The 16,955-nt window shown below is 42.2% G+C and overlaps 1 protein-coding gene across 1 annotated transcript; it reads right to left on the bottom strand.

The window, feature by feature from the left end:
• Positions 1-12,446: 12,446 nt before the first annotated feature.
• Positions 12,447-16,197, bottom strand: NKX3-2 (NK3 homeobox 2). Its single transcript, XM_029606223.1, has 3 exons — positions 15,913-16,197; positions 15,721-15,855; positions 12,447-14,002 (listed from the first exon to the last, which is right to left on the bottom strand). The coding sequence occupies exons 1-3, from the start codon at positions 16,195-16,197 to the stop codon at positions 13,529-13,531; spliced, it is 894 nt and encodes a 297-aa protein (XP_029462083.1). The 3' UTR covers positions 12,447-13,528.
• Positions 16,198-16,955: the final 758 nt, after the last annotated feature.

Below are 16,955 nucleotides of genomic sequence, written 5' to 3'. Positions count from 1 at the left end.
AGCAATTGGTTAAAATTGCCTAGCGCTGCATGGGTATTAAATTATTTTGAGGGTTTATTTGCATTTTCCGGCGCAAACACTGCTGATCTGCGGGCAAACTAATGCCCAGGCGCTAAAATTAGCGGTGAAGATATTTACAGATAAAGGGCATTGTTATGGTAATTGTGGCGCTGTTTTCATGATGTTCTATAAATGGGACTCAGTCCTACACATTACATATTGGTGGGAAAATAGTTCGGTGTTGTAACCCTCAAACTATACGAAAAATTAAAACGTGTTCAAAGTTGAGAAGTTTTAAAAAATAAACATTGTAACCAAATTTGCCTCTGTTTTTCAGTAGTGGTAAATTTAGACTCCAAAAAAAAAAAAACCAAAGGAAAAAAAAAAAAAACCAGGCAGAGTGGAATGGTTTTTGATGTTGCTATTGTTTTATTTTGGGGGGTGGTGGGGGATGGGGGTTGTACATAGCTCTAATATGCAAATTGTTCATCGGCACCAGTGCTTTCACTGTAGAACTAGCACCAAGAAGTTATAAATAAGCACCTCGGTGTCTTTTGATACATATTACCATATGAGCACTTCCATTAGCACCCGTGCTAAGTCTTGACATGTCAGCTTCAGCAGGTGCTAAAACATTAATCCAACATAACTCCAAGCTGTGCTGTAGCAGATATGCACATAAGTAGCCCTGTATATATTCTGTATGTATGGGTAGATAGATAGATAGATAGATAGATAGATAGATAGATAGATAGATAATCGCATATGATGCTGGTGTAGGCCATCAAAAAGTCCAATATAAAATTAAGATTATCTACACTAGGATCCAATCTTTAAGGATTTTTCAGTTACCAAATAGAAAGAATTTGTAGAATTTAATGCAGCATATTCTACAGGTCCTATTCTATTCTGGAAAATGTCTAGAGCAGTAATGTGAGGTTACATTACTGTCTTTACAGCTAGATGAAAATGTGATAATAAAAAGATTTTGGAGTTAGAAAAGCAATTATGTAAGAATAGCAATTATGTATGAAATAATCTGTCTAAGGACAACAAAGAGGAATTTTTAGCAATTCAAACTACCCTTACTATTGTATTGCAGCAAAGAGCATAAGTCTTCTCTGTTATATTATAAGCATGAATTTTATAGATTTTGTAACAAGTCTCGTAGATTATTAGTTCATCTAATTAAGGGTCAAAGAAATACTAAATATATAACAAAAGAGGAATTTTTAGCAATTCAAACTACCCTTACTATTGTATTGCAGCAAAGAGCATAAGTCTTCTCTGTTATATTATAAGCATGAATTTTATAGATTTTGTAACAAGTCTCCTAGATTATTAGTTCATCTAATTAAGGGTCAAAGAAATACTAAATATATAACAAAAATTAAAGATAAAACTGGTATACTGCATTGCTCAAATAAAGAAATAAATAATGTGCTGCATGATATTATTTACCAGAAATTATATTCCTCAGAATTGAATCATATAGAATATAGAGAGCAATTTTAAAAAATCTGTCTCTCCCTCAAATTATAGAGAGACAATTACAAAATGTAAATGCTCCTTTCACTATACATGAAATACAATTTGCAATTAGTGAGATTTAAATCCCCTGGTCCAGATGGCTTTAGTGCTGCATTTTATAAAATATTAAATGAATTTATTGTGTCTTCTCTTAGTATTAATTGGTAGATTGTCACTATTCTCTAATAAAGCCTGGATCACACTAATTCCAGAACCTGACAAAGATCCTGAACAGCCAAGCTCTTATTGCCCCATTTCTCTTCTTAATCAATATATTAAACAGAATGCAAAGAGTATTGCAAATAGATTTAAACAAATTATACTCTTGCTTGTATCTGAAAATCAAGTTGGATTTGTCCAGGGTAGACATTCAGTGATGAATGTAAGGGAAGTTCTAGCTGTTATAGGATCTTTACAGACAATGAAAAGTGAAAATGTGTTGATTAGTAGAGATGCTGAAAAGACTTTTGATAGAGTCTCATGGAACTACTTGATGTATGCACTGGGCAAATTTGGTATATCAGGCCAAGTAATGGACAGAATTAAACTAGTTTATAATAATCCCAAGGCTGCAATTCTAATAAATGTCTGAAAACAGAGGAATTCCCTATGTCTAGAGCAGGGGTGGGCAATTCCAGTCCTCGAGGGCCACAAACCTGTCAAGGTTTTAGGATACCCTAATGAATATGCATGACATAGATTTGCATACAACTGAGGCAGAGTGCATGCAAATCTCTCTCATGCATATTCATTAGGGATATCCTGAAAACCAGACTGGTTTGTGGCCCTCGAGGACCGGAACTGCCCAGCCCGGTCTAGAGGAACAAGGCAAGATTGTCCACTTTCTCCTTTGCTTTTTATTTTAACTTTAATACCCTTGGTGAGGAAATTGGTGAACTCTTTTTGCAGATGATATGCTTTTATTTATTTCTAACCTAAAAATTCTCTTTACATGATTATGACAGTGTTGGAGAATTTTGGCAAATTTTCTGGTTTTAAAGTAAATGCAAATAAGTCAATTCACCTGGATCTAATTGGGACACTGGAAAAAGGATGAAGAGATTATTTCCCATTTCAGTGGGCTAAAGGATATATTAAATATTTGGGGGTTAACATTTCAAATGACTTGGTGGCAATTTATGACCTTAATATTCTTCCTGCTATTAAGAACTTGGAAACACTTTTAACGAGTTGGCAAAATATTTCAGTATTGCTCATAGGGTGAATATAGCTTATTAAAATGGTGTTGTTACCTAAATGGCTTTCTTTAATTACAGTTCTTATCATTAGTAATACATAAGATTGATATACAAATAATTAATAAAGCTATGTCTAAGTTTTTTTTGGAAAGGAAAAAAGCTTAGGCATCCAATGAAAACTTTAACTTCCTTATAGTGAGGAAGGCCTATCTGTTCCTGATATCACAGGACGAGCAAAGCACGAACAATAAAACATCCACATACACTGCTGTATTCACTAAATGTGTAGTTTTTAAAAGACAGTCACAATTTTAAAGTTAATTCTGTAATCAATACCGAGATAGAGAGACCTGGACAAGATTCATTACATTTAACATTTAATTTTGATCACTAACTATGTTACTGAACCCTATGGCACTTTTGTAATCGGACAAATTGCAGCATTATTACTTTTATGTGCCTTAATGCAAACCGTTGTAATGGTCCCCACCAAACGACGGTATAGAAAAGATTTAAAATAAATAAATAAGATAAATAACATAGCATGTCTGATGAGGCATGCTAGAGATTGGATTTTAGGATCGTCAGTATATAGTGCAACAAATATTGAATGTCAAATGGTGAGTCCTTTAACTTTTAGCTATGTTATCCATACAAAAGTAAAATATCTTCCAGATTTAATAAAAAACAGTTTATTGATTGGTTTACAGCACAGAAAATGGTGGGGCTACTTTCTAACTATTCAATTTTCCTGCCTCTGCAATGTAATGCTGAATTTGAACCAGGCCTTGCCATCAAATTATTTAGTAAATGGAGAAAGCATGGACTGATTTTAGTGAAATAATTTTTCTCTGCTAATGGACAAATTATTTGTACATTTCAAGATCTAGAAAGTAAATTTGGTTTAGAGAATTTTGAGGATTTTTTTGCCTTTCTACAGGTTATACATTATTTGAATTCAATTTTGGGGATTAACAAAAATGCATTTGCATTCAATTCCTTTGACCAAACAATTATGTTCCCTTGTTCAAAAGGACTGACATTTTTTTTTACAGTTTATAAGATACTTTGTAATTTACAATCAGTAAATGCCTTGGATAAACTTGTAGTTAGGTGGCAGGTTGATGCAGGTTGATGAGGTAGTGGCCCATACTTTGAATTGGGGTTTTTCAAAAATGAAAATTTGACTGAGAATATAGCCTTGAGAGAGAAACAATTTAAGATGATGCACAGAATATATAGACCCCCCCCCCCCCCTGTTCAAGCATTTAAAGCGGGCATAGCCAATGCTGATACATGCTCCAAAAGTTTAAAAAAATAAGGGCACCTATATCCATTGTATTTGGATGTGCACTAAGATAGAGGAGTTTTGGGACTGCATTATACATGAGTTAAGTTCCATGGTTAAGTTTATACTCATTAAATCATTACAACTCTGTATATTGTGAATTCCAGATAAACATTTTCCTAAGGAAAAATATGTTAACCTTTTCTTTCAGAAATGTCCTCTAATAGCTAGAAAATGCATATTGTGCAAATGGCTAGATGATACAGCACCTAATTGAACAATGTGAAGATTGCAATTACATCAGATTGAATGTTTGTCTGGACAAGATGGCAAGCCACACAGTTAGCAAAAATGTCTGCAAATATGGCAATCCTATTAATACTTTGCCAAATAAACCTAGCAATATGATCCTTAATACTTATCCAATGAAAAATAAAATTAGCTAAATGTTTGGATGTAAATCATTAATAATGATAGTTTATATTTAAATAGACTGTAAGTTCTAAGTTCTTATTTATGGTAATGATTAGCATTTACATTATTAAGAATTGACGAAAAAAGAAATTTGAGATATGCTACCCTTTTATTTCTTTTTGAAGAATGATGGAAAGGGGTATGGGAGGGGGAGGGAATGTATTAGTTCTTATATTAATACTTACTTTTACTATTTTTTGAAATAGAACATAAAAAAGAAGGGAGGGAATAATATAGTTAGGATTAATTGTATAATCATCATTAATTTTTTTCTAATTGTTATTAGAGCAAATATTGATACTGTATATTATATTTATCACCTGCTCATTGCAATTTATAGCAGTTGATTTTATATTTAAATCCTAATAAAAATGATTGAACATAAATAATAAAAACAATTGAACATAAAAAAATGTAGATATATAAGTTACTTCTTTAACATGAAAAATAAATGTAGGTTGGCTTGTTCTTAGTAAAAAATGGAATACAATGATAAATATTTATTATTAATCAATTAATCAATCCTTCTTTAAAGGAATTTTCTGTTAACCCCTTCAACCCTTTCAACATGTCTGAACAGCGCTTATACAATGTTGTTCAGACATGTCTGTCCATCTGGATGCATGGTGACGTTTGCTTAAGGGGACCAATTGGCTGCAAGGACGCATGAAGGTCAATCATGGTCCTGGGATTTACCCTACTGAAATTCACCAGAACTTGACCTGTGAAAAGTTGAAAAGTGCTACATAGTCCAGGCATGTACACGGTGTTTTACTACTTTGTTTTAATCCAATAAATCTCAAACTTTACTAGCTACTAACCGTGAACAGGCACAGCGGAGTTTACCAAACCAAGGAAGACTTTTAGAAGAAAGAAGAAAGAAAGCTGGCCAAATAGTTGTGTATTTTTCCTTTTAAATAAAAGTTTGTTAGGATGGCTACACTTGGAAAGCAATCTGAACAAGAGCTGAATCTGTCTGTCTACATCCCCCCGCCAAAAGCCTATATTGAGGTTTCAGGCTCCAAAAATGATTTACAGTTTCCCAACAGTTCATTACTTCTTCTAAGTTGTTTAGATGGGGGCACAGAGGGTAAGGTGAATTGTGGATAACATATGCAGTGCTGGGCTGCAAATGGGAATTGTACCTATACTGAACTCTCTCAGTTAAAAGTATAAAAAATATATTTATTTTTTTTTTGCATTTCGTTTGTCTAGACTTCAGTGAATTTGTTTGCAAACTATAGAAGAAGAAAAATAGAGTAACCAGGACATCCAAAGGCAAGGGGGAAATTTGGTTTGATTTGGTTTGAGGGGGTGGGGAGATAGGGGGTTGTGTACTGAAGGTACTTTTTGTCACAACCAAAATATGAACAGGAAACGTAACTAATTGTACGACTAACATAATTTAAAAAGATCAGACCTGAAAAAATAAGCTAATTCATAGCGTGTATAGCTTTTTCTCTCGGAAAAGCAGGTGCCAGAGAATAAGTCTAAGAGCTCTGGTCAAATGCAGAGCTGGACTGGTCCCACATTTTTCGGAGTGCCCGGGTAGTGTCATTCTGTGGGACCTCCTACCTGCCGAGGGACTTCCCGGCCGATCTGCATGCAGGTTGGAGGTGACAGATACAGCAGAGGGCCATTGGCACCGCGCAGTTTGGAGGTCTCTGTGCTGCACGCTTGGCAGTTTAGCGGGGCATTGGCTGTGCTGCCTGGCTCCACTCTCCTGGTACCGCAGTCAGGGTAGCATTAATGAATGCCGCCTCTCCCTACATCACCTCTGGAACTGCACCTTGCCACCTTATTTTACCATAGCCCAGAAGGGTAGAAATCCTTAAAAGAACAACAAAAAAACAGGACTATTGGTCTCTTTTCATCAATCAGATAAGAACTGCTAGCTCAAAATTTTGATTTAAGAAAATTGGAGGCTAATTTATTAAAGGTTGTGCCAGTTTTGTTTGTTTTTTTTTTTGTCACTAGCATTGAAGATAATGGAGTGATTTTGTTGATAAATCTGGAGCAAAACTGGTATAAAATTGCAATAAATCATCCCCTTTGAATTTGCTGGATCTTCTTGAGGCAGGAAATCTTGGATATTACATTGAATACATAAGAGAATAATGAACAAAATAAATAAATAAATGTCTTGCCAGGTACCCTGATTAAAGGTGCCTAATAAAGAAATGCATACATCTATAAATAAACGGGTCCTTGGTTTCAGTCACATTTCTCGTCTCCATACCTTTGCACGTGTCTTCATTTCTTGTTCCAACCCATTCTGCGTCCGTATTAGAAATGTCCACAGATTAAGTCTCCCTTTGTACTAATAACGTTGGAAACTTTTTTTTTAAACCACACAAACAACAACAACAACAACCACCCCTGCCTCCTCTCCAGTTTGGGGCTGAAGAATCCATCCCCTTAATTAATTTAGCGCCAGAAGATGCTTTCTTACCCTGTTCAAACGTTCATGAAGCTGCAGGGCTAGGTTCAGTTTTGTCTAGGGAGGGGGCTGCCTTTACTGCATGCTCAGTCCAGCAGGCCCACAGGAGTTTTCTTTTTAACGTCCATTCCCCTTCGACCCATCATCCCCGTCCCCCCTCTCCCCCAAGACAATGTACACCAGTGTTTCTCTCCATTTATTAGTGGCATATGGCAGAGATCTGAAAATGTTTTCCAGTTTTACGATTTACCTTTGGATTTATTGTCCAATTGCAGAAGAGGTAAACCGGCCACGGATTTTTTCCTTTTCTGATATTTCCGACTAGAGATGAGAGGCAAGGCAAGGTGTGTGTGTGGGGGGGGGGGGGCAAGGTGTGTGTGTGTGTGGGGGGGGCAAGGTGTGTGTGTGTGTGTGTGTGTGTGTGAGTGTGTGTCTGTGTGTGTCTGTGTGTGTGTCTGTGTGAGTGAGTGTGTGTGGGGGTGTGTCTGTGTGTGTGTGTGTGAGTGAGTGTGTGTGTGGGTGTGTGTCTGTGTGTGTGTCTGTGTGAGTGAGTGTGTGTGTGGGTGTGTGTCTGTGTCTGTGTGTGTGTGTCTGAGTGTGTGTGAGTGTGTGTGTGTGTGTGTGTCTGTGTGTGTGTGTGTATGTGTGTGTGTCTGTGTGTCTGTGTGTCTGTGTGTGTGTGTGTGTGTCTGTGTGTGTGTATGTGTGTGTGTGTCTGTGTGTGTGTGTGTCTGTGTGTGTCTGTGTGTGTGTGTGTGTGTGTGTGTGTGTGTTTATGTGTGTGTGTGTGTCTGTGTGTGTGTGTGTGTCTGTGTGTCTGTGTGTGTGTCTGTGTGTATGTGTATATGTGTGTGTGTATGTGTGTGTGTGTGTGTGTGTGCGGGGGGGGGGGGGGCGAATGTACTGTGATTGCTTCCCAAAAGGATTTAAAGTGTGAAAACGTGTACTCACCTAGATGGAGCAGAGAGAAAGGCCGGCACCGTTCCCATTGTGAGACAGGAGGGAAGTTTTCCCACAACAGAATACATAGAATGGCTCAGTGAGAAGGAAAGGGGGGGGGGGGGGGGGGTGCATCGTTGTTTGTTGTCTCTGTAAATTACTGTGACACTTAAAGTGGAATCTTTTTAGGTATTTTGATACTTTTTTAATGAACCAGCAAATGAATACAATAAAATAAATGTTAAAAAAAAATGTGGCGTGCGAGTTTTCCAGACCACTTCAGTCGCTTCTCCAGATGTGAGACAAGCGTAGGCTCTAATGAAAGATAACACAGCTTACACAGATCCCATTTTTTTCTCTCCAAGCCCAATAAGGGCTATTCGAAACCCCCGGAACAATTAGAAAAGAAAGAGGATATGTACTGTAACTTTCCTGGGATAAATGCCCCCCTGGTGATCACTCCCTCCGCCCCTCTCCTGGCTCAGAAGTCCTGATACACGGTGCCCACTTTCTTTCTTCACCTAAATCTTGGCTGCAGGGGAGTGGGAGCTGCAGTCCAGTGTGAGAGCTGCAGGAAAACATTCTTTCCAGGCTCGCATAATCCGACTCACATGAACCGTGGCGCACCGATCCCCTGGCCACGTTACACGAGTCGGGCCAGCTACCCCTCGCATTCCTCGCAACGAAGATCCTCCTGCTGGGCTCCGGAGGCTTTTCCACGCCTTTAATACTAAAGATGAGCGTTTCGTTTTCTAGCAGATCCCCCTGGATAGCTGCCTGTTCGTCTGATACAGGACCTCTTTGCTTGCCGTTTAAATCCTGCTGCGGTGCACTGTACACCATGGTGAGAGCGGTATTTATAAACCCTGCCAATAAAAGGAAGCCTCACGGCTAAAATCGCACATTCTGTGTGAGATCTCGTCCATGAAACCACCTGTCAGGAAGATCAGAAATACACGGTCTCTGCCTGTCCCCTCACATGCGCTCGCCGAAACGTTTATAGAAAGGTTTTTCCTATTAGCCCAGGATCCTTGCAGAGGCCACGGATATAGAACTAGGACACATTTTAATGTTTGGGATTTTATTTTAAGCTGCGTCTATAACATTTCCTTTATAACCACCACCACTTAAACTTCTTTGCAGTTTCATCACGGAAGATGATAATATGTCAGATCAGCTCCTAAGGTTTCCTTCAAACTCTGCCGATGGGGAAATCCATTCAATACCGAATCCCTGTCGGGATGTCAAGTCATCTTGTTTTAGTTTAACTGATGTAATGGAAGTGCCTCGGCCTTGCAATTATGTCATCTGTTATTACATTTGTTTTAATTTCGCTCCTAGCGCTCACCTAGTAATGCAAAAAAAAAAAAAAAAGTCTGTATGCCAAAGCCCTTCTTATTTATTTGGACCAAGCCCAGATGTTGCATTTTATTTGAATTTGGAAGTTACACAAACCGCAGCATTTTTACACTGATCTTATTTTACATCGTAGCTAGAAATCCGAGAAACTATTGCTATAAAATATATTTTTTTCCCACAGTATATGCAGGAACGTCCTCTAAACGAGGCCACGACGAGACAAGTAATGTGTGGAGTTTTAGCAAAGGCCAGCATCAGCTTACCAGGGATGTGTGCGGCTCTACAAAGGATGACGCTTCGGCCCTGCTCTGTTTTCTGATCTCCTGCACCACTTGTGGATCCATCGAATCGGGCCAGAGTCAATCATTGCTCTCGATCTCTCGATTCGGAGCGCTAGCGAGCTCTCCTTCCCAAGGCTGCAGCAAGTTCACATCTCATTTATAGAAATGTCTATGCCGCCCACTTACCAGTCTTTCTGTTCTGGGCGGAAAAGCTTCGGTTCGCTAACAGCCTGTTTCTGCTATTTTTTTTTTTTAAATCTAAATTTAGTTTTAGAATTATTTAGACGTAGTTTATTCCTTGGCGTATCATCTCAGCACCGTTGCCGATACAAATGGTCAGAGCATTACTTCGCAGGCCTTGACTTCCTAGCCGATCAGTATTAAATATTTCCATAAAGGCTCTGCGTCTAAAAATAGAATATATATTTTTTTTTTACTACGAACCGCAATTGTGAAATAATGCGTCTCATTTCCATCTCGAGTGCCGTAGCCCATTTATTACAACGGCAAAAATTAACCTGCTAAAATGTAGCGTCTCCAAACATTTAAGGACGTATTATTTGAAGTCCTGCAAAAGTAAAGAAATGTTTCAAGGTCACATTTTGCATTGGTTTTTTCTTTGGAAGGGGGGGGGAGGGGTGTTGCTGATATTCAGGAAAAAAAATGTAAAAGAAATGTTAACTTTATTATTCTGATTACCCTGATGAGTCGAAAAGACTAAACTGGTTTTCCAGAAATCGTAAGAAAGGCTCTTTATTTTTCTGAGCATAAAGTATGCACCTTTTTTTTTCTCCCCTTCACCCCGCACCTTTAGCGACACAGAAGTGACAGTAAGGCGGAAAGGCACTGGTTAAACCACCCAAACCTAATCCGTTTAAGGCCTTCATAGAAACATTGGGCTCTTCAATCTTTATTTCTAGACGTAGCTGCAACAATAAAGCAGAATTAAAAAAAAAAATAATACCCGGTTAAATCCAACAAAGCGTGTCATAAGTGAGAGAAGAGGATGACAAACAAACCATTGGAACGGAGGCTGTGCAAATGAAGGACAGCATAAGAAAAAGGACCTAGGTTGTATCTTTCATTTATGTATCTGTGTGTGAGCTACAAATAGAAGAGAAGCTCTGCCAGTCAAGTTTTAGCCTGACAATTGGTTTTAGTGCACCAATATTGTCTATTGCATCTTCTGCTCTTAATATGTACATTTTGAAATGAAAAAAAAAAAAAGGTGAAAAGCTCATTCACATTCTACTCAGTAAACTAGGAATATGCGACTGTTCCCACGCGACCGCATTCCTTCCTGTAAAGCCCAGCTAGCAGCGGAGCCCAGTGCCATGAATGACTGTTCCCTCCCCTAGGATGTGGTCGCTGGGTCCCTGATTCAACAGAGCCGTTTCTTTTTCTCCTTTCGACACGGCCGTACCATTATCTGTCTTCAATTAAAATTGCAGGAAAAAAAAAAAAGAGAGAGAGATTCCCTTGCAGCGTGCATTTTCAACTTAGCGAACGCTTTGGGCCTGCAATCATTTGTCTTGCACGGCGCGATGTATTTCTGCATGCATCCTGCAAAGGATGTGAAAAGTGCCTCGGGAAAAATAAGTGCCTGATTCCTCGGTTGGGTTTCTCTTATGCCGCTTTTATGAGAACACCCCCGTGACTGCGCTCCTACCTAATCCATCGTATATTTTTGTCGAACGCAGAAAGGAAAATGCGTAACTGTAAACTGGCTCAATAAATATCAAAGGCACAGTACAATAATCCTATCACGCAACTTGATGGTTACAAAACATCGCCTTCTGCCCCATTCCAGGACACACAAGGAGTTTGACAGACTCGCAGATGCCTTATCCAGGAGCTTACACCTAAGCTTTGAGCTTGTAAAATGGAAATAGTAACCAAGCCCCACAAATCTAGAAATACTCTTAAGTAGGAGCACGCACATCCATATTTTTATAATAAATGTGATATCGTACATTTAGATGTAACATACAGATCACTCACACTTTCTATGCTCTACATTTAGGAGGCCTTCTAAACAGGTTTCAGAAACGTCTGGAGATAAGCTAGATGGCGATACTACCACGACTGGCTGGTTTCTTTCTTTTCTATGGATTTGGTAATTTAATTAGAATTCAGTTTAAAAAATAGTTCTGCTTTCGAAAAAAAAAAAAATAATGCATCCTGAAGCCTGTTTTAAATACTACAGATTACCTGAACTTGCAGAGACTGGAGGCTGTGTTGCCTGCAACCGCTAATGGTCGTGTGGTTGAGAGTCGGAAAGTACAGCTAACCCTGCCGTTTCAGAGTGATCCTTTGGCCATTCACCGTGGGCTGAAACGTTTGTAAAATGGATTGCCAAATGTATGTGTTTTCAAATGCTTTGCTAAATGCAGTTGCACTACAGCCAGCTCTAAGAAAACAGTTGCTGCACAGGATTCAACTAACCCAGGCAATTTGGAAAACAAAATCACCCTACCCACTCACATTCCTCGGCAGTCAACAGCGATTTTAAGTTGACTCATAACTAGTTTGGTAGAACCTGAAAGGAGACAGGATAGTCAAAGTATCCATTTTGTAATGAAAAAAGGTTATTGCGTTTCAAATGAACCTCACACTTGTTTTCGATGCGATGGGGCTCTGATTTGGGAGTCCACACTGATGATTTTATTGGGAGGGGGAGGGAAGGGAAGAAAGATTTCATTCTGATAAATATCATAAATCAACCACGGTGTTATCGGATCCACAGCCGAACGTAACCTTGTACTGGTTCATCTCTTTCTTTCTTCGCACGTGAGCAGTGTTAAAACCTCATTCGGCCACAGTAATTAATCAGGTTGCCAAAGTTTCATCTCAAAGAAGTCTGCCCATCCAAGAAACGAAAAGATTAAAACAAACTCCGGCTACTTTATATCTGCTTTAATTGCTGATTTTTTTTTCTTCATAAATAAAAGTCCTACTTTGAATTTTATGACGTTTAAGAATAACACAGTGAACATAACTCTGTTAAACTAAAATTTATAAATTAGGATTACACAGCGGAGAGATTGGAAACATTGCTAATTATTTTTTTAGGTAAATATTTTACTGGAGTGAACAGTGCCTACGGTAAAATAAAAAAAAATTAAAGTTTAATTATTGGAAAGATTGTTATATTGATGACGCATAAATCACAGTATTAAGGCTATAAGATCGGTTGAGAAAAAGGCACTGAATGGTATTGAGGTTTCCTTTGTAAATCATCAATTAAAAAGTCTGCCTAGAATTATTCACATTGAATATAAAAATAATTTCATCCGGAAAGTGCGAAAAATAATCTTACCCCTAAATATCTCAGAAAAAAAGACCACAGCTCCAAACTGTCTTGTCCTCTGTGATATTTGTCCTTGTTTCTATTAATCAAAATAATAGAGGAGATGGAAGAGCAGATATAGAAGGCACACTGGAAACTGACAGAAGAAAGGGCATCCTTACATTCAGCTCAAAAAATACAGCAACAAAAGCAACACAAAACCAAAATCAGGACATAGAGTCTTGCAATAAAAGTTACAACAAGGCCACAAGCAAATCCAAATAAATCTTCAGGTCACTTCCTCGGGATATTCCTGGTACTCCTTTACAACACTGTCCGCTGTGATTTTTTTTGTGGTTGTTGTTTTTTTTTTTCAGGGGAGGGGAGGGGGTAATGTCACTTTCCTCATCTGAAAGCGGATAAAGTCAATCCATAAAAAATATACTTTATAGACAAAATATTGACAACATGGATACCATGAACTTGAAATATAGAACTATATATTCAGAGCTTGCCAAAATGAAGTTCAGCGGCTTTCCTTTGTTTGATCTTTTTCAGACCCAACCTGGAAGAGTCGGCTGGGTGCTGGTGCTGCTGATGGTTGAACTGGGTTGGGCTGGAGGGGAGTGGGGGAGGGGAGAGTGGCCGTGTGATATCTTCTCCCGCAGTTCCCCCTCTAGGCAAGGACAATAAATAGCCGGGGGGTGGAGGGGGAGGGGAGGGGGGCAATCAGGGAGCGCCCCCGGTGCAGGCGGCGGCCGCCGCCGCCGCCAGCGTCGTCCATCCGGGCAGGCAGTAGTAGGGGTAGTAGTAGGAGGAGGCGGAGGCGGAGGGGGGCTGCAGGGAGAGCAGCGAGGGCCGCAGCAGCTCCCCGGGCTGGTACTGTCTCTGATCGTCGCGCACCAGCACCTTGACGGCCACCTTGCGGGCGGCGGCGGCGGCGGGCAGGGAGGCGGAGGCCAGCAGGTCGGCGGCCAGCTGCCGGCGCTTGGTCTTGTAGCGGCGGTTCTGGAACCAGATCTTCACCTGCGTCTCGGTGAGCTTGAGCGAGGCGGCCAGGTCCGCGCGCTCCGGGCCCGACAGGTAGCGCTGGTGGCTGAAGCGGCGCTCGAGCTCGAAGACCTGCGCGTGCGAGAAGGCGGCGCGCGAGCGCTTCTTGCGCGGCTTGGGCGCCTCCAGCAGCAGCGGCGGCGGCGGCGGCGGCTTCTCCTCGCCCTGGGCGGCGGCGGCGTCCTCCTCCCCCCCTCCGCGGGGGCTGGGATCTGCAGGGGCAGGGGGAGAAGAGCAGAGCCTTGAGCAAACAGAGACTGCCGGCTGATCGCCAGGGCAAACGAGAACATGCACAACACGGATCGAGAATTCATAGATATTAAAAAAAAAAAAAAGGGACATCGTCACCCGTGCAAAACATTACAATAAACATAAAACAGACAACACCTTCCTGCGCTTAGGGAAAGGTTCGTTATAAGGGCTGACTAGCGTGGCACTTGTCCTGCACTCCTACGATCATGGGTTTTAGGGAAGGGAGGGCAGCCTGTCATTTCCTAAACTGCAGCTTGTCAAGGCCTTTTTCAAGGAGGCAGGGGCCCCTAGCGAGAAACTCACATTCATTAAGAACAGAGCACAAAACGCCCAGGCTACTCCCCTAGTTTTTGACTGTTTGTGACTTTCAAGGATGGCTGCATGAAAACGTGGGTGAGGAAACTCAAAATCCACTAAAAGAAATAATGCCGGGTTGGGTTGGCTTGGTTTGCTTGTTTTGTTATTTTACATTATTATGTGAACTATTTTCTTTACAATTAGAGCAAAGGTGCCCCGATTCCTAAGAAAATAAATCCAAGCAAAAAGTCCCTTCAAGAGCCCACAGTTCTATACAATGCACAACTGTTAACAATTGCCCTTCAGTAAGTGAAGAGGAGCTTTGCAGTGAGGGAGAAATCTGCGGTTAGGCCACAGAAGGAGTTGCTCCTGTGCTTTTTGCACTTGATTCTCTGCGACTTGTCACTTTTCCTTTCTTGCCATACAATTTCGTTTGGCATCAAAGGAAGGGGAGCTTTCTGTGTGTACGATTTCCTGTCATTTGGTTTTGATTTTGGATTTTTGCATCCTTCGGTACTACAGTGAGAGATGAGGCCTCTCAGCCCTGCACAATCTCCCATGCTTAGGCCTGGGACAGCGTGTGTGCAGGCATCCACGGAAACTACAACGCTCTCTCTCTCTACGGTTTCTTTTAATAAGCAATTAAAGATGCATAAAAGAAGTGTAGGTAACCTCTATCGTCAGATCGCTGAAACGTAGCGTTTGTAAAATAGGCTGAAATAATATCCAGACATATTTTCCACTGAAATAATTATATCATATTGCTTCATTTTGTAAGATTCCTCATCTATAAAGTTCAAAATAGCACGAATCTTTCTGGTTATTTCTTGAGTGGCTTTTTTTTTTTTTTTTTTGGTATTTCAGGAAATATCTCTTCATCTTCCGGAAATCTTACTTCTAGCTTCAGCACTGCCACAGAGGTAATGAGGGCGCTGCAGGTCCCCCTCAGGGTGCAAGAGTCTGTATCTCCTCTATCAATCAAACCCCAATTGTTCGCCGCCCCTTTCTAAAAATTGTTCCCAGCTCCTCTGAACATTGCAGTTTCCCCTTCAGCAATGACCACTTTTGGGAATAAGCATAAGCCTGGCAGTAGATCCGCTGAAACCTGCATTGCTAAAGCCTTAGGTCTGGATGCAAACTGCCCCCCCCCCCGCCCCCCCGCTAGTGGCTGTGATAACCCTAACCCCTTCCCCAGACCTTATTCAATTATTTACATTTGCAAGTTCTGCGTGGATGCAGGGGACGAAAAGACTTCCCCACCTACCGCAGTGGGGGGCAAATAATAATATCTGCCAGGGTCTGGCTCTCGTGAATGCCGAGGCTTTCTGCGGGGGGGGGGGGGGGGGGTTACCTGACACGCTGGCCGACATCTCGCTGTCACTCAGGCCCGCCGGCTCTTCCTCCTCTCTGGCCCGGGCCTCCCCAGGCTGCCGGGGCCGCCGCTGCCCTCCGGGGTGCTGGGCGCCGCAGGTGCTGCCCGGCGGCGGCGGCGCGCCCTCCTGCTCTGCCCGGGCCGGCCGCCCACTCTCGCCGTCGTTGTCGTCGCTGAGAGCCGAGTCCGAGTCCCCCCAGCAGCAGCCGCCTCCGGCCGCCCGGCCCGAGCCCCCCGACGAGGCCGGCCCCCCTGGCGAAGGGAAGCCCTCCTCCAGCTCCCCGAAGAGCCGCCAGCAGCAGGCGTGGGAGGCGCCGCCGGGGGGCAGCCGCCCGGCCAGGGGACAGGAGCCGCCCCGCTCCTCCTTCTTGGTCAGGATGGCCTGGATGGAGAAGGGCGTCAGGGTGCTGCTGCCTCGGAGAGCCATTGGGGGGGAGGGGGGGGGGGAGAGGGGAGGAAGGGAAGGGGCAGGTTTCGAGAGGGGCTAGAAAGTGGGGTACCAAGCACAAAGAGAGCTGGGAAGGATGCAAGTAGAGCTTACGGGGGGGGGGGGGGGAGATGTAGGGTGATCAGGGAGGGTGTTACATGCAGAGAGAGGGGGAGGGAAAGAGAGAGAGAGGGAGGGAGAGCGCTGGGTGCTTGCAGCTCCCGTACCCCCGATCCCCGGAGCCCGGAGCGGTACCAGCAGCTGCAGCTCGCTTCCCGATCTCAGCTGGGGAATGTCATCGCCTCCTCCGCTCGCAGCAAACCCTCTTCCTGCTCCTCCACCTCCTGCTCCTCCAGCCTGAGGCGCGCGAAGCAGAGCCCCGCAGCTGGAGCCTGGAGTAGCGCTGCTCCACAGCTGGATTCTTTGACGATGGACACTTTTTCTACCTCTCTCTGTTACTGTTCTTTTTTTCTCGTCTCTCTCTAGCTTTTTTTTTTTTTTTTTCCTGCTCTGGCCCCGGTGTCATTCCTCACCTGTGACTGACAGCCCCAACCCCAGAACTCTGATTGGCTGCAGCCCAGTTGAAGGCCAGCACTGATTGGCTGACTCCGGCTGGGCGATGTTGATTTTGTAGTCAGACGTGGGTAACTTGGTTAGAGCAAGACCTGAGCTATTAACCCGTACCAAGCCACGCTGGGATCTGCTCTGCATTACACTGGTCATATTATGTGCTTTGGTTAACTCCTCAGTCAAACCAT

The sequence above is a fragment of the Rhinatrema bivittatum genome, chromosome 1 (genome assembly GCF_901001135.1).
Source record: "Rhinatrema bivittatum chromosome 1, aRhiBiv1.1, whole genome shotgun sequence".
NCBI lineage: Eukaryota > Metazoa > Chordata > Amphibia > Gymnophiona > Rhinatrematidae > Rhinatrema > Rhinatrema bivittatum.
Note: the sequence above shows the minus strand (reverse complement) of the source record. Positions and strands in the feature narration are given on the sequence as shown.

Excerpts from the sequence above, each read along its gene's own strand:
- NKX3-2 (XM_029606223.1), bottom strand. The coding sequence starts at position 16,197 with ATGGCTCTCCGAGGCAGCAGCACCCTGACGCCCTTCTCCATCCAGGCC. Across the intron at positions 15,856-15,912 it reads ACGGCGAGAGTGGGCGGCCG|CACCCCGGAGGGCAGCGGCG; the intron begins GCCCGGGCAGAG and ends TGCGGCGCCCAG. Across the intron at positions 14,003-15,720 it reads CCCCCCCCCCCCCGCAGAAA|CCGCCGCCGCCGCCGCCGCT; the intron begins GCCTCGGCATTC and ends GGCGAGGAGAAG.